Source organism: Selaginella moellendorffii, unplaced genomic scaffold, assembly GCF_000143415.4.
Source record: "Selaginella moellendorffii unplaced genomic scaffold, v1.0 SELMOscaffold_8, whole genome shotgun sequence".
NCBI classification, from domain to species: domain Eukaryota; kingdom Viridiplantae; phylum Streptophyta; class Lycopodiopsida; order Selaginellales; family Selaginellaceae; genus Selaginella; species Selaginella moellendorffii.
In genome coordinates this window covers 2,448,278-2,475,649 of record NW_003314269.1, presented here as the reverse complement: position 1 = coordinate 2,475,649, position 27,372 = coordinate 2,448,278, and the positions used below count along the sequence as shown (strand labels likewise).

General features: G+C 49.3%; 7 protein-coding genes across 10 annotated transcripts; 3 read left to right on the top strand and 4 right to left on the bottom strand.

Annotated features, from left to right (window-relative positions):
• The first annotated feature begins 2,890 nt into the window (after positions 1–2,890).
• Positions 2,891–8,349, top strand: LOC9635731 (topless-related protein 1). The gene is given in 24 exon segments (XM_024671750.1): positions 2,891–3,477; positions 3,537–3,716; positions 3,829–3,942; positions 4,004–4,162; positions 4,236–4,413; positions 4,477–4,597; positions 4,651–4,772; positions 4,775–4,955; positions 5,007–5,116; positions 5,170–5,239; positions 5,292–5,365; positions 5,428–5,523; positions 5,577–5,672; positions 5,727–5,854; positions 5,919–6,153; positions 6,206–6,349; positions 6,400–6,480; positions 6,531–6,668; positions 6,715–6,816; positions 6,877–7,056; positions 7,106–7,330; positions 7,383–7,571; positions 7,629–7,801; positions 7,858–8,349. Coding segments are annotated over 24 exon segments (3,384 nt in total). The 5' UTR covers positions 2,891–3,397; the 3' UTR covers positions 8,066–8,349.
• Positions 8,350–8,368: 19 nt separating this feature from the next.
• LOC9632136 lies at positions 8,369–10,194 on the bottom strand. Its single transcript, XM_002967008.2, has 11 exons — positions 10,029–10,194; positions 9,877–9,972; positions 9,753–9,827; positions 9,656–9,698; positions 9,512–9,569; positions 9,286–9,459; positions 9,169–9,231; positions 9,023–9,117; positions 8,779–8,971; positions 8,584–8,722; positions 8,369–8,525 (listed from the first exon to the last, which is right to left on the bottom strand). Exons 1-11 carry the CDS (start codon positions 10,165–10,167, stop codon positions 8,518–8,520), a joined length of 1,083 nt encoding a protein of 360 aa, XP_002967054.1. The 5' UTR covers positions 10,168–10,194; the 3' UTR covers positions 8,369–8,517.
• A 74-nt stretch (positions 10,195–10,268) lies between these two features.
• On the top strand, positions 10,269–10,820 carry LOC9632135 (probable histone H2B.3). The gene has a single exon (XM_002967372.2). The coding sequence runs from the start codon at positions 10,297–10,299 to the stop codon at positions 10,735–10,737; it is 441 nt and encodes a 146-aa protein (XP_002967418.1). The 5' UTR covers positions 10,269–10,296; the 3' UTR covers positions 10,738–10,820.
• A 54-nt stretch (positions 10,821–10,874) lies between these two features.
• On the top strand, positions 10,875–15,931 carry LOC9635730 (ABC transporter B family member 21). Its single transcript, XM_002967371.2, has 12 exons — positions 10,875–11,431; positions 11,493–11,547; positions 11,609–11,784; positions 11,831–12,052; positions 12,105–12,343; positions 12,447–12,972; positions 13,036–13,309; positions 13,367–13,997; positions 14,043–14,271; positions 14,322–14,588; positions 14,640–14,903; positions 14,969–15,931. Exons 1-12 carry the CDS (start codon positions 10,952–10,954, stop codon positions 15,605–15,607), a joined length of 4,002 nt encoding a protein of 1,333 aa, XP_002967417.2. The 5' UTR covers positions 10,875–10,951; the 3' UTR covers positions 15,608–15,931.
• A 3-nt stretch (positions 15,932–15,934) lies between these two features.
• Positions 15,935–17,815, bottom strand: LOC9635729. The gene is made up of 2 exons (XM_002967007.1): positions 17,004–17,815; positions 15,935–16,955 (listed from the first exon to the last, which is right to left on the bottom strand). The coding sequence occupies exons 1-2, from the start codon at positions 17,813–17,815 to the stop codon at positions 15,935–15,937; spliced, it is 1,833 nt and encodes a 610-aa protein (XP_002967053.1).
• Positions 17,816–18,736: 921 nt separating this feature from the next.
• LOC9635728 (sodium/hydrogen exchanger 8) lies at positions 18,737–24,328 on the bottom strand. The gene is made up of 27 exons (XM_024671879.1): positions 24,222–24,328; positions 23,942–24,168; positions 23,833–23,883; positions 23,680–23,771; positions 23,545–23,622; positions 23,333–23,490; positions 23,174–23,275; positions 22,988–23,105; positions 22,878–22,930; positions 22,769–22,834; positions 22,668–22,712; positions 22,564–22,613; positions 22,313–22,497; positions 22,227–22,262; positions 22,061–22,168; positions 21,778–22,006; positions 21,409–21,720; positions 21,258–21,355; positions 21,065–21,196; positions 20,795–21,013; positions 20,537–20,743; positions 20,231–20,480; positions 19,965–20,176; positions 19,571–19,903; positions 19,324–19,412; positions 19,201–19,242; positions 18,737–19,118 (listed from the first exon to the last, which is right to left on the bottom strand). The coding sequence occupies exons 2-24, from the start codon at positions 24,111–24,113 to the stop codon at positions 19,640–19,642; spliced, it is 3,237 nt and encodes a 1,078-aa protein (XP_024527647.1). The 5' UTR covers positions 24,114–24,168; positions 24,222–24,328; the 3' UTR covers positions 18,737–19,118; positions 19,201–19,242; positions 19,324–19,412; positions 19,571–19,639.
• A 62-nt stretch (positions 24,329–24,390) lies between these two features.
• On the bottom strand, positions 24,391–27,354 carry LOC112345379. Of its 4 annotated transcripts, none has more exons than XM_024672010.1 (13): positions 27,179–27,354; positions 26,891–27,097; positions 26,725–26,800; positions 26,584–26,625; positions 26,461–26,517; positions 25,433–26,410; positions 25,275–25,367; positions 25,152–25,219; positions 24,984–25,107; positions 24,847–24,913; positions 24,740–24,798; positions 24,608–24,691; positions 24,391–24,537 (listed from the first exon to the last, which is right to left on the bottom strand). In XM_024672010.1, the coding sequence occupies exons 1-8, from the start codon at positions 27,265–27,267 to the stop codon at positions 25,163–25,165; spliced, it is 1,599 nt and encodes a 532-aa protein (XP_024527778.1). In that variant the 5' UTR covers positions 27,268–27,354; the 3' UTR covers positions 24,391–24,537; positions 24,608–24,691; positions 24,740–24,798; positions 24,847–24,913; positions 24,984–25,107; positions 25,152–25,162. The 4 variants fall into 4 exon arrangements, with proteins under 4 accessions (XP_024527778.1, XP_024527777.1, XP_024527779.1 ...); XM_024672009.1 differs by having other exon boundaries at positions 24,984–25,088; positions 27,179–27,353; XM_024672011.1 differs by having other exon boundaries at positions 24,984–25,219; positions 25,275–25,313.
• Between the last annotated feature and the right edge of the window lie 18 nt (positions 27,355–27,372).

The following is a 27,372-nucleotide window of genomic DNA, read 5'->3' as shown; positions in this document are numbered from 1 at the left end:
CTGGAGCAGTGAGAAAACCAGCCACCCAAGTTACACAACGTTCAATGAAAGAAAAGGGCCTGAAAGAGATATAAAGTAATCGTCGTTGTCACCGTCTTGAAAGCGTCAGCAGCACGTCCCGCGAGTGTGGGTCGCCATCACACTTGAATTGGGCTCCTCCCCGCTTTGGTGCTGCTGTGACAAATTCTTCGTAAATGTGCTGTGCTGCCAGCGACGGGAAAAGGCCGCAATTGCAGGTACTTAAACCTGTAAGAAGGGCGAGAAAAGGAACCCCTGTGCCAAGCACTTCTAGGTATGGATGTAACTTCATTGTTTGCGCTATACAATCAAAGCCACTTTCGCCATCAATCTACACACACAAAGCGATAGTTGTAGCAGCTTTCGCAGAGGATTCTTTATGTTTAACATTGTTGCTATAGTAACAGTGCGGAGCTTCCAGCTCGCCCAAGTCCAAGTCTTTGCGTGGAGGAGTCTGGCTAGATAAGGGCACCTGATAAGTGGTGCTGCGTATGACACTGTACAATAATAATAAGGTTGTGGAACCTTGGTTCTTATCTCAAAGTCGTTTAGTGGAAATCCTGTGGTATGAGCGGAGGTGGCGAGGAAAAGAGAAAGGAATCCTTTGCTTGACAATGCAGCTCCACCAAAAATATATTCCCGCGGTGGATTGAATCCAGAGAGGGGATGACACTCACGTACGCCAAGTACGTAAGCATTACCTGACGATGAACATTGTCTCTCGATCGAGGAACCTTTCGCTCCTTTGTTTATACGTGACAAAAGGCAGGAGGCCGGCTAAAGTACGGCATTAGATCCACTGTCGTACGCATTATTTTTCTTTGTTTTGCTGCTAAAGCAGCAGGGAAAGCGAATCTCTGGAATGAATGCGAGCAAGGACGGCAAACAGGTGTGCCACCAAATTGCATGATCTCCAATTGATTGATGGCGAGTCACATCGCAATCGGAGGCAGCAGTACGAAGGAAAGCTCGATGGAGTTCGAGAGTGTGTGTGTGTGTGTGTGTGTGTGAGAGAGAGAGAGAGAGAGAGAGAGAGAGAGATATTGAAGATGAACTTTCTGTTTGGAACTGGATGGATGATTCTTGGTGTTTGATCAATCTATGCACACCACCACCAACACAACAACGCCATCAGTCTTGGATGTGATGCTCAAAGATCACAATTATATCTCGCAATCATTTGGTTGGATGGCTTGATCCAATCCAACACCATCGACCCATGCGCTGTAATCCACTCCAAGAACCCGACCAACGAAAATGCCCCGCCTGAACGACCAGTCTGGATTGGGGTGGCTAGTTCTCCAACTTGGCAGAAAAAAGCTTGGAATTTTTGCACGGCGCAAAATGCCGCACAGCAGTTGCAGCAGAAGAACAGAGGACAGCGCAGACAGGCAAAGCAAATTTACTCTCGCATCGAAAAAAAAAGAACTTGTCCCGGACTGATACACCACTCGCGATCACGATCAGGAGTGATGTGAACTTCCCAATTTTACTCTGTCAAAGAAAAAGAAAGAAAGAAGAAGAACCAGTGTACTCCCGAGGAGTTCTCCCTTTAGCTCTTGTCGTTCGTTGCTTGCTGCTAAAGTGCTGTCATCGCCATAGCTCTGAGACTCTTTCTCTCTCTCTCTCTCTCTCTCTCCAAACGAACAACCAGCCCAGTCTTACACTGCGCGTGCTTCGCTTGCGCGTCCCGATCTCATTCATCCCACAAAAAGGAACAAAAAGATTTTAATTTCAGTCCTTGCCATGCGTAGTGTCAATCTGCACAGCGCGGTACGCCAGTCAGGCTGGGCGGTACACGGTGCGGTGCCAAGAAAAGCAAAGATTGATCATGAGACTTATACCTTAGTTTTTTTATATGGAAGTTTTATTTTTTTCTTGATTGGCGAGATATCACATCAATCAATCGCAGTCCGATCATGTGGCGTAATCCCTCCATCTTCGTTCCACTGTCATCCACGGGACACAGAGACTTAGGCCACAGTACAGAGACTTTATAAGGCGTTGCTTTCAACAGCGAGCGAGCAAACGACGACGCTTTTGTTTTGGGCTCACGAGAAGGATTGGAGATCGTGTGGAGTGGAGGAAAAAGGAGAGACCCAAAAAAAACGAAGAGAGAGAAAAGATGGTAGCTCCATAGTGGCCTCTCCAATAGTAGCGCGTTCTTGCTTCCAATGTTCCAAGTCAACGATTGAGCGAGAAAAAAGATTCCATTCTCTCACCTCATGCCCCGCCGGGAATCCTGGTGGCGAATATGCTCCGGATTTAAACACGTCGAATTCAAGTGTCATGCCAAGCCTGTGACTTTCGCAAAAGGGATTTAAACTCGTCTCAGCGTTGTGGGCATTTTGTCCTATGGCCCGTAGCAGGGCGGTCACATCGAGGGAACGGACTCCTATTTTTTTATCAATCACATTTTCTTGCCACCTTTTGCTCGACTCACACAGGCATACACACAAAAAGAGAATTTACTATGCGATGATAAGTTAAAATCGACTGATATACTTTTCTTCTGGAAGCTCCGTCTGCCTCCGTTCACTGGACGGACGAAAAAAAAAACACGAGCAGCAAAATCCCTCGCACACTTTCGAACGGTCGAGATGTCCAAAATGTCGGGGGCAATCCCCGGTTCCCTGCCGTTGGATCTGCGCCCCGACAGGGCATTCGGATAGCCTATCGCGCCCAAAGGACGACAGATGATAAACGAAGCAAAAAGAAACCAAAGGGTCGGAGTGATACGCTATTGGCGACCTCCGACACTTTACCAGCCCGATAAGCGATAAGCGCGCGGCGTGATAGGGCGATAAGCGCAGCGCGGGCGAGATGATAAGCGGCCAGAGAGCACTGTTTTTTCCTCCTCTTTTATTAGCAAATGTCGGCCATTCGATCGAAGGCGAGTGGTGGTGTGGTGTGGCTGTGGCGCTTGTGTGACAGTGTGTGGGGGAATTTTTATTTGGTTTTCCTGGCAAAGGAGAGAGAGATAGAAGAGAGAGAGAGAGAGAGAGTGTTTGTGTGTGTGAGCGTGAGAGTGTGTGAGAGGGCCTAGAATGCGGCATCGGCTTTGGCGAGGGCTTTGATTCCCAAGAAAGGATGCTGCCGCGCAACTCAATGTCCTTTCCTTGGAGTTCTTCCTCTTCTCTCTTTCTCTGTGTCAATCAAACCCTAGTCGCGGCGGAGGAGGATTCGCGAGCGCCGCCGCCAATAATCTAGGTCCGGCGTCCTGTTAAGGCGCGGGGCGCGGGATTGGACAGGTCGGGTGTGGATTCCCATGGATTGGTAGCTCAGGGTAGGACGCGCTGGTGGCAGCGGCCAAGGACAGGGCGGCGCGGCGGCGGCGGCGGCAGGGGAAGCGGTCCAAGAAGATCGGGGCGGTGGAGATATGTCGTCACTCAGCCGGGAGCTCGTGTTCCTCATCTTGCAGTTCCTGGATGAGGAGAAATTCAAGGAGACGGTGCACAAGTGAGAAGATTTGTGGTTTGTTCTTGTTGGTGGATGTAAGTGTTGTGCGATTTTGGCAGGCTGGAGCAAGAATCTGGCTTCTACTTCAACATGAAGTACTTTGAAGATCAGGTCCAGAATGGGGAGTGGGACGAGGTGGAGAGGTACTTGTCTGGCTTCACCAAGGTGGATGACAATCGCTACTCCATGAAGATTTTCTTCGAGATAAGAAAGCAAAAGTACCTCGAGGCCTTGGACAGGTGAGTGACAAGTTTTCTCTTTCTCTCTTTCTCTCTTTTTATGTTTTCTTGCTTCTCTCTTATCTCGTGTGGTGAGCCAGTTCTGATAAGGGGGGCTCTGTGTTGTTTGCAGGCAAGATAGAGCGAGGGCAGTGGAGATACTAGTCAAGGACCTCAAAGTGTTTGCGTCCTTCAACGAAGATCTGTACAAGGAGATTACACAGCTTCTTACGCTGGAAAACTTCAGGTTTGAAGTGTAACACGGCCCTTTTGTAGGCTGTCCTGACACGCTATGGACTTGGTTGCAGAGAAAACGAACAGCTGTCCAAGTATGGGGACACGAAATCTGCCCGGAACATAATGCTATTGGAGCTTAAGAAACTGATTGAGGCCAATCCTTTGTTCCGGGAGAAGCTTCAATTTCCGGGGCTCAAAGCGTCACGGCTCCGAACGCTGATTAATCAAAGGTGCGTACCTGCTTTTCCAGCTACTTCTGTGCTGATAGAAGAAATGCATTTCTTTTTTTCTTTTTTTGTCCAGCCTCAATTGGCAACATCAGCTTTGCAAGAATCCTAGGCCCAACCCAGATATCAAAACTCTGTTTGTAGATCATACCTGTGGCGCGCCGAATGGAGCCCGCGCGCCACCACCAGCAAACAGTCCCTTGGTCGGGAGTCTTCCGAAAGGTGCCGGGTTCCCCCCCTTGGGTGCGCACAGCGTACGTGCAACTTGCAGGCTTTAGTTTTACTGTCTAACAACTTTGGTTTTGAAACGTGTACAGCCTTTCCAACCAGCAGCCCCTACAGCTAGTGCACTTGCAGGCTGGATGGCCAATCCAAATCCTCCGTCACATCCAGGTGTTGTTGGAGGGCCTGCCGCTCTCGCTGGAGCTCCGAACCCAGGTTTGGTTTTCGTTCTGTTGCCGCTTTCAAGTTTTCAGCTGAGTTTCTTTCAGCTGCAATGCTAAAGCGACCCAGGACGCCTCCGCCAGCCCCTACGGTTGATTTCCAGACGGCTGATTCCGAGCACTTAATGAAGCGAAACCGACCTGTTGGTCAGCATGTGGAAGAGGTCGGGATGAAAGCGATAGTTTGAATTTTGTAAGTGACTTGCAAATGCAGGTGAACTTTCCGGGACCAAACATTCAGCAAGCGTCATATACGATAGATGATATTCCAAAGACTGTTGCGAGGACCATCAACCAAGGTTCCTGTGTTGCGACAATGGACTTCCACCCTCTGCAGCAAGTCATTCTTTTAGGTACAGTGCCCGCCGTGGTAGAAACGCTCTGATCTTTCTTTTTTCTGGCAGTTGGTACAAATGTTGGTGAAATTGCTATTTGGGATGTGGCCACGCGGGAACGCCTCGCGCTGAAAACGTTCAAAGTCTGGGAGGTTTCAGTGTGTTCTATGCCTCTCCAGGTCTGCTCATGTCCTTTTTATATCTATTTCTAGCGTTCTAACGTGCTTTACAGACTGCTCTCGTTAAAGACCCAGCAGTTGCTGTTACGAGGGTTGTTTGGAGTCCAGATGGAAATTTTATAGGTGCGCGCGATTGTCATATGCTGTTGAGCTAACTCGTTTTGCATGCGTGCAGGGGTGGCTTTCAATAAGCACATTGTTCAGGTTTATCAGTATTTTGGAGGCGTCGAGCTACGGCAGCAAGTGGAGGTATGTACGCATTGTTTATACCTTGTGAAGACGAAAACACTTGAATGTTTCTCTTCCAACAGATTGATGCGCATGTGGGGAGTGTGAACGATCTTGCATTTGCCCATCCAAACAAGCAACTGTGCATCATTTCTTGTGGCGATGACAAAACGATCAAGGTCTGCATAATCTTTGAGAAAAATATGGACTGAAAGGGCAATGAAAAAATCAGGTGTGGGATGCGGTGAGTGGTCGCAACAAATACACTTTTGAGGGTCACGAAGCGCCAGTGTACTCTGTTTGTCCGCATCACAAGGAAAATATACAGGTAAGATTGTGAGTTCCGCGTGTACTCTGATTTCAACACTGTTGTTCTTGGCAGTTCATATTTTCTACAGCAATGGACGGCAAAATCAAGGCGTGGCTGTACGATTGCCTTGGTTCACGGGTTGACTATGATGCGCCTGGAAGTTGGTGCACAACAATGGCCTACAGTGCTGATGGCACAAGGTTTGTCTCGTTTGTCTCGTTTCTATCGTAAGACACGCGCTAAACGAGGCTATGTGTTTTGTAGGCTCTTTTCGTGCGGAACTAGCAAGGAGGGTGACTCATTCCTTGTCGAGTGGAATGAAAGTGAAGGGGTTATCAAACGCACGTACATTGGATTCCGTAAGAGAATGCCAAACGTTGTCCAGTTCGACACCACTAGGAACTGCTTTCTAGCGGTTGGGGACGAGTTCTCGGTCAAGTTCTGGGACATGGACAACATAAACTTATTGACCTCCATCGATGCCGACGGCGGATTGCCTGTAAGCACTTGTTCGTTTCGAGGAAGATTCGTTGCTATAACGTTTTCTGTAGGCGAGCCCGCGAATTCGTTTCAACAAAGAAGGCTCTTTACTCGCAGTAACAACAATCGACAATGGTTTCAAGATTTTGGCTAATGCAGATGGCTTGCGGCTTCTACGGTCTTTTGAGGGTAACAAAGTACCTCCGGAAACAAAGGTATGACGGTCTATCCATGAAGGAATTTGTAAATTTGCATGTTTCTTCAGGGGAACGTTGCAAGTGCATCAGGCAGCGGGGTTGTGGCCATTGACAGACCAGTTTCGCAACCGGTACCTTTTACTGGAGGGGTATGGATGGAAATCTCTTTTGAAATGCCTTCTGACAAATATAACTGCAGAACGGCATTGAAAATGGACGCCCGGAGACAAAACCCCGAACTACAGACGACTCAAACAAACTGTGGAAGCTAACTGAAATTGTGGAACCCTCTCATTGTCGTGCATTAAAGCTACCAGATACTCTACCAGCAAGCAAGGTACTTGACTATTCGTAAGCTAGAGTGTTTACACTTTTTGCAACAGATATCAAGACTTATCTTCACAAACAATGGTCTGGGCTTATTAGCGCTCGCTTCTAGTGCAGTTCACAAGGTTTGGAAATGGTCTCGCAATCCACTTGGAAAAGTATGTGTGATGATTTGAATCTAGACCTTACCGATACTGACACTCATTTTGTTCTTACAGGCGACTGCTAGTTTTCCACCACAACTATTCCAGCCATCAAGTGGGATTCTCATGACCAATGATACGACCGAGAACAATCCGGAAGAAGCTGTGCCTTGCATTGCCTTGTCAAAGAATGACTCTTACGTGATGTCCGCTTCGGGAGGCAAAGTTTCTCTATTTAATATGATGACTTTCAAGGTATGCACATTTTTCCTTCTTGACCGGTGTAAGAACTTGCCATGTCCAGGTGATGACAGCATTCATGCCACCGCCACCAGCAGCAACGTTCCTGGCTTTTCACCCTCAAGACAACAATATCATAGCGATTGGAATGGAAGATTCTACAATACAAATATACAATGTTCGAGTTGACGAGGTTAAAAGTAAGCTCAAAGGTCACCAAAAGAGGATTACTGGACTAGCATTCTCCAATGTCCTACACGTACTTGTGTCGTCTGGAGCCGATGATCAGGTAATGACGCTGCACAAGCGATGTTACTTGTCTAAACATCTTCTCTCTGCAGCTTTGTGTATGGGGCACCGATGGATGGGAGAAGCGCAAGTCAAAATTCCTTCAAACACCGCCAGTGAAGGGAACTCCGGCCACCGGAGACACCAAAGTACAGTTTCACAACGACCATACTCGTCTTCTGGTCGTGCACGAGACGCAGCTAGCTATTTATGATGCCGCCAAACTAGAGCGCTTGAGTCAAGTAAGCCGCATCTCCTTCTAGAAGACTCTCTCAAAATACTTGTTGCTGTTCTTCCAGTGGGTTCCGAAAGACAACTTCCCGGCCGGAATCTCTAGCGGAACGTATTCCTGCGACAGTCGGCTGGTCTACGCCGCGTTTCTCGACGGCGCCATCGGCGTGTTTGAAGCCGAGACGTTGCGACCATACTGTCGCATTGCTCCGACCGTGTATCTACCTCAGGGAGTCACAGGGTACGTACACACGCTAGCTTTCCATGGAAATAAGTTTTCTCTCTTTTGTTTCGCAGCGCTCATCCGCTTGTAGTCGCAGCGCACCCCTCCGAGCCCAATCTCTTCGCACTGGGACTAACCGACGGAAGCGTCCAAGTGCTAGAGCCTCTAGAGTCGGAGGCCAAGTGGGGGGTGGCGCCGCCGGCGGAGAACGGCTCCGCCATGGTCACCACCTCGGGTCCGCCAACAGGCTCGGTCCAGGTATCGGATCAAGCATCGAGATGAGATTTTGCGGAGGGATCGTAGCTTCAAGCTTTTGTGATGGTGAAGGGCGGAGCAGAGCTTGGAGGGGCTCTTTCGTACTTAGGAGGCGGATGGACGTCGAGGAAAAGCATGCTGCAGACATCAATTTTGTGCCCGGGCTGGAAGTCTTTTGGTAGAGAAAGGTGTACAGAGAAAAAAGCTAAGTTTCTTCGTTTGTGCCGCGAAGAACTGACCGTGGTTTCGTCGTCAGAAGGGAAGGGTTTCGAGGTGTATACTATAATCAACTCATTCTTAAGTTTCATATCCATATTGTTTTCATCTTCATTAACGCAGAAAAATCTTTGCTTGCCTTGAATGATTTGCAACGTTGAAAGAATAGATTTTCAGCTTCGCATTCTTTTGCGAGAGCTCAACCACTCGTGTACTCTTTCCATCCTCGCCCACAAAGAAGACGAGCCCAAGAACGACCACTTTTACATTTCTGCAAAAGGTGAACGTTTGAGAAGCGATACAAACTTTCAAGCAACCTACGAACATACCACTTTGTAGCGCAACGAATTTGGCGATGGTGTCCAGGCCAGCCTCCGTATAAAACGATGCAAGCTTCTCGCTAATCTCATCCCAGTTCCCATCCACGGTTCCCAGGTCCAAAAGGAACGCTGCTTGATCCAATGCCACCTGCAAAACAAAGGTTGGAAAACATCTTGTAGATGAGATCACCACGACCGTGTCACCTGTTCGGGGGCTTTGCCTTTGTTGAGCTCCTCCTTTCTTCCTTCCTCCGTCATCTTCTCTCTCATGTACTCCACTTTCTCGTCTCCCCACCCGGCAATCTCGGCCACAGTCTTGTACTCGCAGCCCAGCGTCCACCACGGCGACTTGAGAGCAATCCTGGCCGCGTCTTTGGCCTCGCTCTTCCGTCCAATTCTGGAAAACAAGGTGAGTTTTTGCAGCAAATCTTTCACGGAGATCGCAAACTTTAGCATGAGCTCCGCGTTGAAAACAAGAGGCCTTCCAAATCCAGGAAAGTGCTTCTTCGTAACATAAAACTCTCCGGTCACTAGAGCAGATACCTGGCTCAATAGAGCTACGAGAGTTAGTGTGAAGTTATAATGCGCGTTTACCTCGTCGCCCTTCTCGAGGTGCTTGAGAGCTAAGCGCTCAAACACATCCGGAAACAGTCCCACCTGCAGTTTCAAAAGTCACAAAGAAAAACTCGGGAAGAACATGACAAGCATCACCTTCTTCATGAGATAGACATCCAAACCAGCTAGTTTGGAGTTTTCGAAGTCACCTCTTTTATAAGGAACTCTGTCCGGATCACCGCCAGCGGAAGCAACGGCAGCACTGTAGCATGCGTCACCACGACCGTGAACCTCTTCCTCGACGAGAATCTTTTGCACATATTGTTCTACCTGTGAAAGCAACGCGTTGCTGCATAGATGAGAATGATCGGGGCCTACTCACGCTCTTAGAAAGGAGGCACAGTCCATACGTGTGTACTTCGACAACTGGGATCGCCATGCTGTTAGAATTTTCGTGCATGGAGCATTGATTTCCTTGTTTCTAAGCGAAGGGAATAAATCGCTGGAGGTGATGGTTTATACTGACCCTTCTGGTGGCGTCGGCCATCTCAACAAAGCAGTGATAGTGCCTGTGATAGTCGTGAATATGGCAAACGAAGATAGAATTTCTTTTTTGAGCTTACCAGTAGAGTTTTGTGACAGTGGGATCGCCAAAGGATGCAATCCCTGCCTTTTCTCAGGAGAAACTACTTGCTCGCCTGATGCGAAAGCAATCAAAGATGGAGCGAAAGAGAAATTTACGCAAACCTTTGGCTTGCAGGACGTCGAGCAGCATTTGGAGCTGCGTGGGAGGCTCCAGTCCCGCTACATTCCTCACAAAATTGCCATGGTTATCAGTGACGCCTGCGACAACAGTATTAGGTTAGAACGAGCTCCTGGATTGGAATCAGCGGCAAGACCTCTTGCTAGACTCGGAGATTCTATGCCCGAGCTGGAAATCGCAGCGCAATGCCGCCGGCGCCGATGAATCCAAGCGGCGGGAGCTGGGACGATCACTCCAGCCCCGCGCAAGGCGCTACTACTAGCGCGCGCATCCATGACCCAAAAAATACCACTCAATAGTGATGTGGCCAATGTGGAGCCACGTCAGCAGTAGAAAAGGTCTAGAGTTCGAGCCCTAGCATGGTCGATAGCTTTTCCAGCCTTGTCATTGGTTGAGCGCTTGGAATGGCGCCCAAGGGAGAGAAGAAGCCCGCGAGCAAAGCCCCCGCGGAGAAGAAGCCCGTGGAGAAGAAGCCCCGGGGGGCGGCAGCGGCGGACAAGGATGGATCCGGCGGCGGCGGTGGCGGAGTGGCGGCGGCGGCGATGAAGAAGAAGCGCATGAAAAAGGCGACGGAGACGTACAAGAGCTACATTTTCAAGGTGCTCAAGCAGGTCCACCAGGAGATTGGGATCTCGAGCAAGGCCATGGGGATCATGAACAGCTTCATCAATGATATCTTTGAGAAGCTCGCGCAGGAGGCGGCGCGGCTGGCGCGCTACAACAAGAAGCCCACCATCACGTCGCGCGAGATCCAGACCGCCGTGAGGCTCATCCTCCCCGGCGAGCTCGCCAAGCACGCTGTGAGCGAGGGGACCAAGGCGGTCACCAAGTTCACGAGCGCGTAGTAGTGATCGTGATCTTCTCTTTCTCATCGTTTAGGCCAGAGTTTTTATTGGATCACTTTGCCCTAAACAAAGAGTGTTCTTCCTCCTCAACTGCCAGAGATTTTAGGTCGCGGTGATCGATGCGCTCGCGATGAATGTGCATGACGCGCCGCCTCTGCCCGCTGTGGATCGCGCAGCTCCTCCCGATGGAAATGTAGGTGCCGGCATCGAGGAAATGTTGGAATCGGCAACGCCGGCGATGCCGATCGAGGTAGAGGATTCGCAGGAGGTCCGGGTAGAGGTCCGGGAGGCGCAAGGCGCAGAGGAGAAGGGATTGGATGCTCAAGCGGCGGATATTTCGGGATTGGATGCTCAAGCGTCGGGGATTTCAGCTTCCACGGACGCTAAAGCGTCGGAAGTTTCGGTGTCGATCGGGCCTGTGGAAGAACAAGCATCGGTCTCGACCGTGGCATCGACTGCCGCAGCTAGTGAAGAACCGGATCGTTTCAAGGCACACGAGTTTAAGTCCTTGCCTTTCTACAAGCTCTTCATGTTTGCCGACTGGCTGGACGTGCTTCTCATGTCGCTGGGGATCTTTGGAGCCGTCGGGAATGGCATGGCACGGCCGCTCATGGCTCTCATCTTTGGACAGGTTGCCAACGCTTTTGGGGAGAATGAGCACAATGTCTCCAACCTTGTCCACGAGGTCTCCAAGGTATAGTAGATCTCCAACTTTTGGTTCTTGGCTGCTTGAGTTTGACGAGCTTTCAATGCAGGTTGCTCTTAGATACGTGTTTTTGGGTCTGGGAACAGGAGCTGCGGCTTTGATGGGTGAGTATTTTACAATTGTGAATGATAGCTTTTGGATTGACAAGCATGGATTTTCTACCAGAGACTTCATTTTGGATGTGTGCTGGCGAAAGACAAGCAGCACGGATTAGAGCTTTGTATTTAAAATCGATTTTGCGGCAGGACGTCTCATTTTTTGACAAGGGAATCAGTACTGGCGAAGTGTTGGGCCGAATGTCGGATGACACTTTTCTTATACAGGATGCCATTGGTGAAAAGGTATGCAAAGATGATCTGGTTTTCATTCCTAAGCTTGTCTATGCAGGTTGGAAAGTTTGTACAGCTCTTGTCCACGTTCTTTGGTGGTTTTATACTCGCATTTATCAGAGGTTGGAGGCTTGCGCTTGTCGTTTCATCAGTGCTGCCCCTCCTCGTCATTGCGGGAGCTACGATGGCTATGCTGATTTCTAAAACGTCGAGCAGGGGACAAATGGCTTATGCTGACGCTGGAAATATTGTCCAACAAGCTGTCGGTGGCATTAGAACGGTAAGGCGACATCAAACGTCCGGTTTCATTACTCATTGTCTTTTGTCATCAGGTTGCATCTTTCACTGGAGAAGACAAAGCTGTGGGAGACTATGATACAGCTTTGGGAAAGGCATATAGAGCTGGTGTTTATCAGGGTTTAAGTTCAGGTTTTGGCATGGGATGCACGTTGCTAACGCTCTATTTGAGCTATGCTCTGGCTCTTTGGTATGGCTCCAAGCTTATTCTTCACAACGGTTATACAGGCGGTGCAGTCATCAACGTCATGCTTTCGGTTCTCATGGGAGGCATGTAAGCTGGATATCTCGCAGTCTATATCAACCTTAATTCAACAGTAAGAAAAGCTGGTCTTTAAAATTTCTTACAATAGCGCTGTATTGAACTTGTAGTGCAGGGCACTGGGCCAGGCTTCACCATCTCTGCGTGCCTTTGCAGCAGGCCAAGCAGCTGCGTACAAGATGTTTGAAGTTATACATCGTGTGCCTGCAATCGATTCCTACAATATGAAGGGTGCCATTCTGACAAACGTGCAAGGGAATATAGAGATTGAAAGTGTGAACTTCACTTACCCCTCACGACCAGGTGTACAGATCCTAAAAGGCTTTTGTTTATCGATCCCGTCTGGGATGACAGCTGCACTTGTCGGACAAAGTGGAAGCGGAAAGTCTACGGTCATTAGCTTGCTGGAAAGGTTCTATGACCCACAAAGTGGCGTGGTTTCTATCGACGGCCACGACATCAGAAAACTACAGCTCAAATGGCTGAGACAGCAGATTGGACTCGTGAGTCAGGAGCCAGTCCTTTTCGGAGTATCTGTGTGGGAAAATGTCGCCTATGGAAAAAATGGTGCAACCAAGGAGGATGTGCAAGCCGCATGTGAACTGGCCAATGCTGCAAGGTTCATCAGCAACATGCCACAGGTAGACGTGCTCTTTATTTTATTTTATTTTTCCGGCAATTCAATGGAACATAACATGTTTCAGGGATATGACACTTATGTCGGACACCACGGTACACAATTATCTGGTGGCCAAAAGCAGAGGATAGCAATCGCACGGGCTATACTAAAAAATCCCCGTATACTTTTGCTGGATGAGGCTACTAGCGCGTTGGATGCGGAGTCCGAAAGAATCGTTCAAAAATCTCTTGAACGTGTCATGGTAGACCGCACTACTGTGATTGTGGCACACAGACTTTCGACAATCCGGGACGCAAACTCTATTTTCGTGTTCCAACAAGGAAAAATAGTAGAAAGTGGTACGTGACACGAAAACATTAAAAACCAAGGCGTCCTCACGCTGTTACCTTTTGCAGGGACGCATTCAAGTCTTTTGGCTATTCCAGATGGCCACTATTCTCAGCTTATAAAACTGCAGGAAATGCGTCATGACGACCACCGTGACGAGGAGTCCGGCAGCAGCAGCAGCAGCAGTGGTAGCGGCAGTCCGAAAGTATCTCGTCGTCGGTTGTCATCTCTGAGGGAATCAAGCCTTCAAATACCAGTACAAAGAGAGGTGCAGGAAAGTGGTCGCAGTCACAGCAGATGGAAGTATCTCTTTGGTTTGAAACATAAGCCTCGGGATGGTGTAAGTACAACTTCGTCGATGCTACGGCTGGCTGCCTTAAACAAACCAGAAGCTCCCGTGTTTATCTTGGGCTCGGTGGCAGCGGCAGTGAATGCGATAGTCTTTCCCATGTTTGGCCTTCTTCTTTCAAGCATCCTGGGAGTTTTCTATAACCCCGACCGAAACGAGCTGCGCAAAGGTGCTAACTTCTGGGCTTCGATGTTCGTCGTTCTCGCGTGCGCATGCTTTATTATTATACCCTGCCAGATGGTCTCCTTTGCTTATGTTGGCCAGAATTTGATCCGACGTATACGCTACCTCACCTTTAAAACAGTTCTTCGACAAGAGATTGGCTGGTTTGATGCCCGTGAGAACTCGAGGTAAGATTAGCAAGCATCTTTTCGCTGACTTCAAGTTCTATGCAGCGGGGCGATAAGTTCCAGGCTATCAACTGATGCTGCTTATGTGCGAGGAATGGTAGGCGACAGCTTGGCCTTGACCGTGCAAAACTTAGCAACAATCGCAGCCGGCTTGCTAATTGCGTTTTCTGCTACTTGGGAGTTGGCGCTCGTAATTTTTGCGCTGGTGCCTTTGCTTAGCCTGCAAGGGATCATGCAAATAAAAGTTATGACCGGTTTCAGTGCCGATGCAAAGGTACGTTCCCTCTTTATGGACTAGAGATATTAAAGCAGTTCTCTTGCCAGGTGATGTACGAGGAAGCTAGCCATGTGGCTGCGGATGCAATAAGCAGCATTCGAAGCGTGGCTTCCTTCTGTGCTGAAGAGAAAATGCTGAAGCTATACGAAGATAAGTGTCGAAGACCTTTGAAGAACGGGATTCGCCTGGGACTTGTTAGCGGTGCAGGTTTTGGCTGCTCGAATGTGGTTATGTTTTCGTCCTACGGCCTTAGCTTTTGGTATGGTGCTCAACTTGTGAAAGACAGAAAGACAACGTTTCAGAAAGTTTTCAAGGTAATGACATGGGTTCTTTACTGTTTCAGCAGACTCATATTCTCGTTTCAGGTCTTCTTTGCAATCACAATGTCTGCAATTGGAGTTTCGCATGCTGCTGGACTGGCGCCAGATCTCGGCAAGGTCAAGACTTCGGTCATTTCTATCTTCTCAATGCTTGACCGCAAGTCGAAAATCGATCCAGCAGATTTGCAAGGAAGCACTTTGGACATTCTGCATGGTGACGTCCAGTTTCAGCACGTAAGCTTTAAGTATCCCAGTCGGCCAGATGTGCAAATATTTCGAGATTTCACACTGTTTGTTGAGGCCGGAACGGTAAGATGTTGCATTTTGAGTTTTGCAATTTATTTGTCATGGTAAAAAGACGTCTTACCTTTCAGACTGCAGCATTGGTTGGAGAGAGCGGTTGTGGAAAATCAACTGCAATCTCTCTTATCCAAAGGTTTTATGATCCTGATTGCGGAAAGATCTTCATAGATGGCGTGGACATAAGGTCGCTCCAACTCAGATGGTTGAGGCAGCAGATGGCATTGGTTGGACAGGAGCCAGTACTTTTCTCTGGGACGCTGGGCTCAAATATAGGCTACGGAAAGGATGGAGTCTCAGATGACGAGATCAAAGACGCTGCTATCTCTGCGAACGCTTACAAGTTTATAATGGATCTTCCCGACGGATTTGACACAGAAGTTGGCGAGCGTGGTACTCAGCTGTCGGGAGGCCAGAAGCAAAGGATCGCCATAGCAAGAGCCATCGTGAAGAACCCGAAGATATTGCTCCTAGACGAAGCAACCAGCGCTCTGGATGCTGAATCGGAGCGCCTAGTGCAAGAGGCGCTCAATCTCGTGATGCAGAACCGGACCGTGGTCGTGGTGGCTCACAGGCTCTCCACCATTGTCAACGCAGGAGTTATTTCGGTGGTGAAGAACGGGGTGGTGGCAGAACAGGGCAGGCACAAGGAGCTGCTCCAGATTGAAAACGGGGTGTACTCCCTGCTGGTGAAGCTACACGTTCGAAGCTGAGAGAAGACCATCGAAGCTGGCAGAGGAATACGCCGCTTGACTGGTAAGGCCTTTGCTTTTCTTTCTAATCTTCCACAACTTCCAGATACATGAGAATCTTGGCCGTTTGCCACATTCATTTTGTGCGTTCTACGAAAGACAAAAACCAAAACGGTTTAAACGAGAAGTCGGTGGGAGCCGTCCAACTCGAAGCACACAAGCGGTCAAACTCTCCTGGCAGGGAAGGAAATGTGGTGCCGTGAGAGATCCCCGTCCAGTCTTCGAATCAAGTCCGAATCAAGTCCAAGTGGAAGTGATACGCTACGTACAAATAATGGCTTTCGAGAGCTACGAGCTGACTAGCGGACGAGTGGAAGATGTGGATGATGACGATGACGACGAAGTCGCAGTAGTGCCAGTGGCAGCAGTGGTCACATCCGAAGCAGCACCAGCAGCAAGAGGAATGCAAGCGCGCTCGGTGATGCGCTGCATGTTGATCTTGAGGCTCCGCTCCACCAGCCTGTTTACCGCGCGTCGCTCCTCCGAGTAGAGCTCTCGTTCGAGAAGCTGCCGCCGCTGCTGGTGCTCGTGCTGCTGGTGCTGCTCATCGTCTCCCTCGCCCTCTTGGAGCAGCAGGCAGCAGTAGGAATTCGTCGACGAGGAGTTGTCATCGTCGGCCGCCGCCAGGCACTGGAGAGTCCGAGACGCGCGGTCCTGGACGGCCGGGCTGCCAATGAGAACGAGCTCGAGCAGCATTGACGAGCATCCCGCGCGGCACATGGCGCGGCGCTGCGACTGGCTGCACTGGGCCAGGACCATGACCACGTATACCGCGCGTTCGATGAGGCCGCGGGTGACGGTACCGCCGACGCCGCCGCGGTACGGGCTGGCGACACTCGGACAGTATCCACAGCGGCACCAGTTGAGAATGTCGGTGAAGACGAGACACGAGCTCTCCACCCGCGCCATTGCCCGGCGGCCGGGTGACGTGGACACGAGGTTGGCGGCGGTGGCTACCGCGCGGCTGCACAGCTCGGGCTCGTACGCCGCCGACAGCACGGCGGGTACCGCGGCGGCGGCGCACAGCACGGGCGCGTTGGTCGGGCAGAGGGAGAGGTTGTAGAGCGCGGCCATGGCGTCGCGGCGGGCCTGGTCGGTGGAGGAGCTGTCGAGGACGGTGGCGACGAGGCTGGCGGCGGCGCCCGGGGAGGCGGCGATGGCGAGCTTGTTGGCGTCGAGAGCGCTGAGGCTGAGCAGCGCCGCCACCGAGGATTCCAGGAGCTGCATTTGGATGTGGGAGCCAGGGTGGCTCTTGGCGAGGCGGAGGATCTTTGGGATGGCTCCCGCCGCCACGATCGCCGCCTTGTTCCTGCAAGAGTAACATAACGATCGAGCTTTTGTCAAGCGAGGGACTTACTGATCGTTCCGGACGGAGAGATTGAGCAGCGCCGCCAGCCCCGCCGCCGCCGCCGCGGTGTTGAGCGAGTCGAGCATCGCGACGAGCGGCGGGATGGCGCCCATGAGCGCCAGCGTCGTGCGGGCGTCGCCGTCCCGGCGGCACGCCGCGCGGATGTCCGCCGCCGCGCTGGTTTGCTCCTCTATGTCGCCCGATTGGAGGCGGCGGACCATCTCCATCCTCCGCCACATCTCCGCCTTCTTTCGATCCTTTTGCTGCTGCTGGTGCCGATCATCCTCTTGTTCTTCCTCGGAGAAACGAAAGCTTTTCTTCTCCTCCTCTCCATCTTCGTGATGATCGCCTGGAAGCCTTACGAGGTGGCGCTCTTGCGGGAAAGTTCTTCGTTTGCTTGCGTTGTTTGCGTTGCTTGTGGTGGTGGTGGTGGCTGCGGCGGCTGCGGTGGCGGTGGCGGCGTTCTTGTTCTTGCTCTTGCTCCTGGTGTAGCAGCGATGGGAGTTTGCCGTGAGCGCCGAGAGCTCGACGTGGAGCTGCTTGCAGCGGAAGACGTCGTAGACGCTGAACCATCTCTTGTCGATGGGATTGGGAGATGCGGAAGGAGAATTCGTGGTTGTGCTCGTCGTGCTGGTGGTCGACGATGGCGAGGGCGCGATGATGTCCGGCTTCCTCTTCTTCTTCTTCTTCTTGGCACCAGTGTTGTTGTTGGTCTTTGATCTGGCGTCGCTGCTCTTGAGAATTTCCCGGCCTACTACAGTCAACTCCCTGGTGGGCTCCCTTCTCATACCCAGCGATTCAATCCCTTGGTGCAGCTCCATCCATCCATTCCAGGATTCATACCTGTGGAAGCTCGCGGAGATTTTCCATTCCCGGGAAGAAGAAGAAGAAAAAACCAACAAGTTAAATGTGTGTCTTGCTGCGCAACTTATAGAACGGAATCTCTCTCGATCTTGATCCGGTTGGCTTCAGCTGAAGCACGCCCCCGTTCTAAATTCGTGACGAGGACAGGGACAAACAAACCAGCTGCTGCGAGGCGAGGGAAGTCAAGCGCAGGAGTGAGATTTTTTTGGATTTGGGAAGAGAGAGATCAACAGAGCAGAGTGGCAGGCCAGTGAGAGGTGATGAATTATTGCTTGTCACTGCTGCTGCGGCTGCTGGGCTGCTGCTCATCTCCAACGAAAAGAAATCAATGCAGGAGCGAGCCAACAGCTGCATTCAATCGCCCAGGTTAAAGTGTTCTCTCCTCCTGTGCCTTCGCCCGCGTCTCGTCTTGCTTCTTTTCCCTGTGCGTTTGTGTGACGCTGACTTCTCGCTAGTAGTCTTCTACAGAGAGATTATAATATACTCGTGCGTGATCAGATCAGAGTTCCTTTTTTTTTTTGCATAGCCTGTAGGAGATCAGCACAGGGGGCGATTCGTCCGTCAGGTAGCGAGTTATAGAAAGCGAGTTCGTCGTCTCGATCAACTTAACACCGACCCCGCGAGCAAAACTAGGAAGATCCAGGAAAGGGAGTCCCCCCCCCTCTCTCTCTCTCTCTCTCTCTCTCTCTCTCGCTGCTGCCAATGGATTGACCCCTCGGGTTGGGGGTGGAACTTGCGAAGCGTGTATTCATTTTGGCATTGTCTTCTTCCCCAATCCTCCCCCTGCGATGCGACCAACCTTCCATTAAATGCGAGACCTTCCCCGCGTTTTTCCATGGCCAGTCAACGGTAGTCCACTCCAGTCAAGGTCAACAAGCTTTTCCGAAAAGAACAGCTGTGTTTTCTCTCGCGCTGCCTAGATTCGCGCACAAACAAAAGGCATATAATACAGAAGAAAACAACCCTTGATCCTTTTTGGAGTGAGTCGGATCGATTCTTCTCTTCTTTGTTTTTCTTCTTTCGATCCCGCAGCTTTTAGCTTGCTTCCAAGGTGGTAAAAGCAGCGCATCTGTGCGAGCTCTACTCGCCCAGAGAAGAAGCCTCAAGATTCAAGAGGAAGGCGAAGAGATCCTGTAGTGCGGCGTACAACTTACAGCAAAGATTCCGGCTGATAATGTGAGCACATGGAGCTCCTGCGCGAGGGACAGTCGCGTGGAGCTAGCCATTTTCGCGTTTGTGCGTCCAGCCAGGCACAGAGATCTAGCGAGAGAACAAAGTTAGATCACTTAGCACCACGCGAAAGCCTTACAAGCTAAGAAAAAGATACATCATCACCACTCACCGAGCACCACCGCCTGAAACGCGTCCAAATGACTCGGCCTCCCTGATGCCCACGTAAAAAAGTAAGTTCCAGACTCATGATCAATGATCCTCGGGAACTGTTTTATACAGAAACTTCGAGTACCTGGTATGCACTCCTTGGAATTGTCTGCGTAAATCGCGAGCTACCACGATCCTTCCAACAAGTTTTAAAGCCGGTGCCCGCGTGTTATCCTGTAACATGCGATTAGTAGATGTTTTTCCAATCTCTGGTTGTGAAACGCTAATATAAAATGGCCATGGCAGCCGCAATCACCCATAGAAAACGCGAAATTCGCTGCCTTGCTGCCATTGCCAACAAAGTCAAGACAAAACATCGACAGTCTACGTACCATTTTATAGAAACCATAGCCAACGTCGCTTAGAAAACCATATCGAGGAGCGCTGCCTGGAAGGAGGCACTAGAAAACATTGTTGAAGCTGAGACCACTCGGTGACTCGATTTCTACGATATGTTCGTCGTCCGACGCGTCACTGGAATCTCTGGAAGCGGCGCGGTCGTTTCGTCGGTTTTGAGTCCGCAGGGGTGCAAGATGCGCGGAAACTGGAATGCTTGGCAAGCTGGCCAGTTGAGTTTCATGTAGTGATAGATATGCAGCTGGCTTTTCTTGTTGTTGCTCTGGCCGGATTTGACTAGTGCTGCTTTTCTTTCGTTGAATATTTGGCTGTTCCTCATGAAAAAAGAAGAATAAACAACAGAAACTATTAAAATGCACTTGTAAGTACCTGAAAGAAAGTTGCGAAACTCCGAGCTCTCCCTGACCTTGGTTTCCGATCAAAACTGCTCATTCTAGCTCGCTGAATGAAGCTATCACGTCCCAAGCTAGAACGGCGAGGAAGCAGCGACATGGAAGACGTCGCGGTAAACAAATCGCATCTAATAATGATCAGGCGTGATCGTGCCACGACATCAAGAACACTTCCATAGTAAATTCCATCTGAAAACCGCAAAGCGTTTAGACATGTGAAAGAATGAACGCATGTCGTGTTACCAGATGCCTGCAAACTAGCACGATGCGGACAGACAACAGCCGAAGGGGCAGCTATAATCTCGTCGCTTTCGTCTCTTTTGATAAATCCATCGACGAGCAAAGCTGTTTCACCAGGCCGAAGCTCGACAACCTCACCTCGGAGGCAGGATACTGTGGTACTAGAGCTTTCAAACACCAATCGCAGTTCATGCATTGCGAGCAACTCAAATGTCTCGGGAAGAATTATCTTTGATATCGCAAGTGTACTTTCCTGCAGACAAAAGCTTTGAAATGGCACCAAGAAAATAGAGGAAACAAAGAGTGTACCTGCCAAAAGTAGTGTTCTAGCCTTGGCTCGGATCGACAAATTGAAAGCACTTTGGACGCCTCCAGAAAAAAACACTGAACCACAGAATCCGCAGTCAACTCGCACAAGTAAGGCATCCCCATGAGAACTTCATAGAGACCCAGCGTGCTCCCATGGGCAAAAACTGGATGAAGAGAGCGGTTCTTGTCCAAGTTTCGCTTGCTCCACTGTGCAAACACAAAATGCTCGTGAGACGAGGAGTGAAGAACTTAACGTACTTTGACAACTCCGTTTGCTATAAGCCACAGGCCATCCGCTCGCGAGCCTTCTTCGCAAATAACATTACCACGTAGTTTCAAGCACTGCTTCGCACAGCTCACAAGTTGCGCCTGGATGTGATCGGGGAGGGCAGCAATGAAAGGATGATCACGCAAAACCTGAGAGCCTTTGGGTATCTTTACAGTAGGAGGTTTTCTTAGTAGTTTTTTTAGCTCTAGCTGCAATAAAACGTAATCTGTCAAGTTACTCCAGAAAGCTTGGTACCTTACCTGAATAGCATCACTGAGCTGCACAGTTTCCTTCTCTTCCAGCAGGCCTGATTTTTCCAGGCTTCTGATATAGTCATGGAGGCGTACTAGAATTGCATGTACAACTTGCTTAGTTTTAACCACTCGTAACACCTGCATTAATACTTACTTAATATGCAAGTTCATAAGAACAAGAGGAAAAGCTGTGACATACCTGTGAAAATGTAAGTCGGATGTCCTCTAGAAATCGTTTAGCTTCCAGCTCCTCGTCCTCGCTTTCTTTTATAACAGCTTTTGTTACCTCGGTTTCACCTGAAAGGCAGAGCTGCTAATGTAGGGAAATTTCAACTAATGCAGGAGCTTACCAATAAAATCCCGAATATGGCGCCGAACGTATACATGCGCACGTAAAAATGCTGCGGTGACATAGCACCCAAGTTCTAGCCTCTCTACTACCAGATAGTGCACTAGTTTCTGTGGAAAGAAGGGGCGTTTGCTTTGCAAGAGCTTTAAGTATTTCGGAATGTGGACGTATGGCCGCAAACCAGTCCAATCCGAAAGCTCCTCCTGCTTGGCGACTCCGTCGAGAGCTTCGTCTACGGATTGCATTAGCAACAATGCAGCATTCTCCGAAATCCTCCCTTCCTCTAGCATCTGCCAATATGCAGCTTGTACTCCTGTGTCACACTTGTTAACTGGTCACATCCAAAAGGAGTTGAATTGGCAGTGCATACCGTTTAGAAATCGCAAGCGCGTATCTTGCAATTGTATACTCCGTGAATCCTCGACATTTGGTGCTAATCCATGGGGATGATGACCCCTCCCAAACTGGTTCAAGCAGCCAATGTACTTATATACAGTTGTCATGTCGGCAGGTCCGAGCTCCTCGTCTTCTCCAAGCTCTTCATACGCTTCAACCGCTTTCATATTCATATCATGCATGACATGCTCTAGTACAAGCCTCTACAAGTTCAGACCGTGAGAACGCGTCAGTGGATTGCAAATAACGTAGCGTACCTTAGTATCCGTTGTCTTTTCCATGCGAAGGAACCTTAAAAGGAATTGTGTTGTAGTCCCGTTGATAGTAAGCGTAAGGAACACCACCCCACCCGTGAAAAATACAAACTAGAAAACCGAATAAGGTATCCATTGAGAAAAACAAACTATCAGCTAGCTAGCTAACCTTTGCTCGGGTGATCTCCGAGACGTTCCCAGAAACCTGCATAAACAGCCCGAATTCAGCACAGCATGACTACTTTAGGCACTTACATTGACAGAAAGTGATAGCGCTAGAGCAACAGCCCCTCGCAGGCCAGCCCAAACAAGAACTGTTGCCTCCTTCAAACTTAGACCATATCCGTAGTATCTTAAACCAGGATACAGAACTGCCACCACAAGAGCTCTTGACAGTTGGACAAAGAGGTAAAGAAGAACCAGATATCCCCAGTCTCGGGCTGGAAACAGCATTGAACCGCGAAGCTTAGTACGAGGAATTCCACCACTAGATAATATATATCTACCTTCAATAAGCGATTGACTTCGTAGGATGTTCTCGGCAATGACAACGCCGCTGCGCAAGAACCGGGACGATGTAAACATTTGTCTTGCTGAAAAACACACTTACCTTAGCAAGAAGATGATAGTGTTGGCAAAATAAGCGACCATGTTCCTGAAAGCTAGTTTATTTAGTTCCTATTCCCAGCGGCTGATATACACACACCGTACCAAAAGTGATGCATAGCTTGTTGACTTTCACCTCTAAAAGCAGTCCTGGCAAAAGCTGCAAGAAACCTTGAAAGCAAAGACATTATGAGCTTCAACACGGGAATCTTACATGCCAACTGTCATGACGGCCAAGACACCGGAAACTTCCGCCACAGATTGTGCCTAGCACAGGAAGTTGTTACAAATATAACCTCAAAGCCTCTCAGGTAAATATCTTACTAGAAAGAAAGCGAAGTAGCTTGCTGTGAATGTCAATGTAATCTCCATAACAGTATCGTTGAATATAAATCCCAGCCATAGTACCGTTATCATCCCAATAATCAAACCCAGTCCCAAGCTGCGAGCAAAACCCCAGCCAAATCAATTGAATCCGAAAGAGAGAGTAAGAGAAGTAAAAATCCTTACGCAAGAAGAGAGACTTTAGACAGGAACTCGATCACATCGCCTGGAGAGAAATGCTTGCCCATTGCCATCTGATGAAACAGCTCAAACACAACCATTGCAGTCCTGCAGCACATGAAACGACTATCACACATGTATAATTTGACACCAAGTTTCACGTACCCGTCGTTCATCAACGCTTCTCCATCGATGATGGTGTTGAGCTTCTTACTAGCTCCAAGGTCCTTGAGCAAGGCCACCACAGCCACGGGATCTGTAGCGCTTAACAAGCCTCCCAAGAGCAAGGAAATGCTCCAGTTCCATCCATACGGAAACACACACTGGCAAACAGGAGAGCCAAATATACACTTTCGTTCCAAACAGGCTGAACTTACGTGATGCACGAGAGCGAGACAAACAGTCGATATGATCACTCCAGGGACCGCGAGCAACAACATCTGGATTATACATCTCTGTCCGCATGACCAGAAGAATCAGGACACTAACGAAGCTTTACTTGAAACCAGTACCTTGATTTGGTGGAACTCCATGGAGAAAGAACTATCGAAGAGGAGAGCAGGCAAAAACACGAACAGTATGAGGTTTGGATTGATCTTGGACCCTGAAAACATTTCATCTCGCGGGAATTTGTGACACGAGAGCTGGAGAGAGAGTTTACTTACACATTCGTATACTCTGACCAAGTGCTCCAAGGCCACGATGAGTTCCATGCTCTGGAGATTGGGACAAAAGGTAGCATAAACAGTGAGAAGGAGATAAAAATAAACGTACCGAGAGAACCAAGTCCAATTCCAATGACTAGCAAAACAACAGTGTAGGGAACTTTTATCTTGCCGAGCATCTGGCGAGAGAGCGTCCCAATAAAGAACGCTACAACCACGAAGAGAATTGCAATCTCTGGACCCTCTCCTCCATGATCGCTTTGATCATCCTGCGAAGCCATAGCCTTTGCTAGAAGAAAACGAGGACGAGGACTCGTGGTGCCAGTGGCTCGATCGCTAGATTTTTAAGCACCAATGGTCAACGATGGAGAAATCCAATCGGTACTTACGTTCCCAGCTACTGTGCCGCTGTCACCGCATTGGCGCGATCGCTCGAGACGATGGATCGATATATTATTTTGTGGAAATCCCTGGCGATCGATAGAATCGATCGGATTCCGCGTCCGGCCTGCCCTATCTCACCGTTGAATCGAAAACTAAAGATTAGGGATGACGATAAGAATGCGAGGGAAACAAGGATCCCTTTTAAAACGTTAAAATTTCATGACCATAGGCAAGTGACAACTACATGACAGAAATCGCGGTTGGGCGTACGGCACGTTCCTTTCTCTCGAGACGATGCTCGCACCACCGAAGAACGACCTTCTGCAAGGACCACACACGCATCATTGATCAATCAACAAATAGTAATGGAAAAAAGAGAAGCTCTGGCTACCTTTAGGCTATGAGGGCAAAGTGATCTTCAGTGATCTCTCCAGCGACGTGATTTTTCCCGTGCTACAACCGACGTCCTCTCCTCCTGCATTGTTACTTCTTACAACTTTGACGAAACTATGAAATACATTACCAGTAAGACGAGTTTTTTTTGTATCTGACGGATCATGGCTTAGCTCGTGTTTTCTGTGTCTGTTGATCAAGCTTTGAATCAGCAAAGAGAAGACAGATCATCCATACCAATTTTATTTCGCTGAATAGGCGCATAAGCGAGCGCATGAAATCTACGAACATCCTCCGACGAAGCCTGAGAGAAAAAAAAAAGGATTCTTTGAGGGAAAAAAAAAAGGAAAGAAAGAAAAGTTTTGTGGCCGCACCTCAAGGACGGACATCTTTTCTACTGTTCCGTGAATAACCACGGAACTCAAGCCACAAATATGTGTTGCCATCACTAGGAAATTCTTTTTCTCGTCGCAAATCATCTGCAAGAGCAGCGTTAACCTGCATTGATATAGGTAACAAAACGCGGGACTACAAATAGGCACCAGCATTGCGCTCATGTCTTTGACAGGAACCGGGCAGCTTTCATGGCCAAGCTTGCGCCGTTGTCAACCTCCAGCAAAAGAAGAAAGAGTAAAGAGAAAGTAGTCAAGATTGAACAGAGGTACCTCTTGCCTGCTCGAACTTCCGATTTGCTGCAACACAGCCTGTAAGAAGCGAACATGATCGATGGTTTTCTCAAGAAGTGCGTCGATGCTACACTGATCAGCAGACATTTATGAGCAGTTGAAAAAAGATACGTAGACAAAAAGAGAAAAAATCATACCTTTTCTGCGTTTGGAACAATGCCTCTGAGCTCCTTCACTCGGTCTAGAATTTGCGGCCTGCCCCTTGATTGTGGTTTTCCTTCTTCTTGAGGCCTAGCTCGCTTGACACCAGTCGGCTGCTGTTCATCTTTCTGTAGTGCCGATGGCGACGACGGGAATAGCATACTTGAAACAAAGTCTGAGCTTGCACCAAACGCATGATCCCGCGCAACAGACAAGTTCATATCGGCTGCCATCGCTTGCGTTTCGATGCCTGCTTCTGGAACCACCTTTGGCAAATCTTCTTCTCGGAAATCGTTACTATCTTTTGGCAGCAGAGCGAAGAATTGGTCGATGTCTTCAACACCTCTGGGCATTAGACTGTCAAACCCGCGGTCGTGAAATGCATCTGCTGGGAGTAGCAAGCTGTCGAGATCAGGAAGCTCAGTTGCACTACCGGAGCTTCCTACACCAGGAGGCCGGCCATGAGCTTCATCTGTACTTTCTTCCGTATTAGAATATGAGAGTGTAGTAGTCGGTGAAGTTCCATCATGCCGAGCCTCACAAGGAAAACCAACGCCCACAAAGCTGCTGCAAGCTTCATTCGTTCCTCTCGATCTATGACGGGCTTGATCCAGAACCGTTGTCCCGGTGGATGGAAACATAGCAGGAGAACTTCCATCACAAACGTTCTTCGGACCTGCTAACAAGTTTTCCATGTCTCTTAAGTTTGACGCCGCAACACCTGCATTCAGGAGGAGATTTCCACCAGAAACATGTGATCTCGAAGAACAGCTGAACGGGAACGGTGGCTGATGTGTAAGAAGGTTTGGCGCCGGTGCTGCCGTAAGCGCCTGGATGGGAGTCATATACCGAAAAGCTCCTCCTTGAGTTGCTGCTTGGGCATTCACGTAGTCAGGGAAAAATGCTCCAGGCACCCTTTGAAGCGTGCAAAACATAGTCCTGACGTGCGAAACCATTTCCAAGTCTTCCATGATCTGCCAATAGACATCAAAAACGAAAAGAATGAAGTGAAAAGATTGCTCACTCTCTGCGTAGATCCTAGCTGAACAACACCCTGCGGCACGGATATAACAGCTATGGTCTGCAAGCACATTGCTATTCAGAAACGAAATGAGAGAAGGATCCTCCCAAGAACATGTAAACTCACTTGAATCCCTGCAGCAAATTGGCTCGCCCATCCAGCCGGGTACTGCTCATCAAACAGGTGATCTTGTCAGTGATGAACAAGAACAAAAAAAACTTATAAAGAAGAAGGCAAACCACAAAACAACAAGAAGAATGCAAAGACCTTTTCATGTAACGTTCCGTCCACTCGTCCAAAGACCCATTGGTGCTTCTGTGTGAAAGCTACACGACCAATTATCCTTGAAAAAAAATCGCACAATTAGAGCTCGCTGCTAAAAACGCAAAACAAGACAAGAAAAAATATCCTAGAGCAAGGTAATGCTCGTTACCCTTCGCCCAAGGAATAGACGTGGTAGCACATCTTGGCCACCGCCAAGCCAATCTGATCGTGAGAAGAAGAACTCGCCCCCGGAGCGCCAGAGTTTGCCGCTTGATCGAGAAGATTTCCTCCAGCAGCAGCAGCGGCGGCGGCGGCGGCGGCACTGGCGGCCGCCGCTGCGGAGTAATCGCAGTAGGCATCCTCCCAAGTAAGAACCCTGGCATCCATCGATCGCGAGGGAGAAATTCGCGAAACGTAGGCGATCGATAGCGATCCAAGCGAAATCCAAGAAACTTACATGCGATTGCGGCGCTTGAGGCGCCAGAAGACCGCGTAGCACCAGCCGCTCTTGCCGCACAGGCTGCGCAAGCTCTGCTGGAGAAGCATCGGTCACACGAGGAGAAGAGATCGAGCGCCAACGCCATATCTATCTTCCCTATCCCTCCTTTTATACTCGTATAAAAAAAGAAAAACAAAAAATCCAGCGATGGG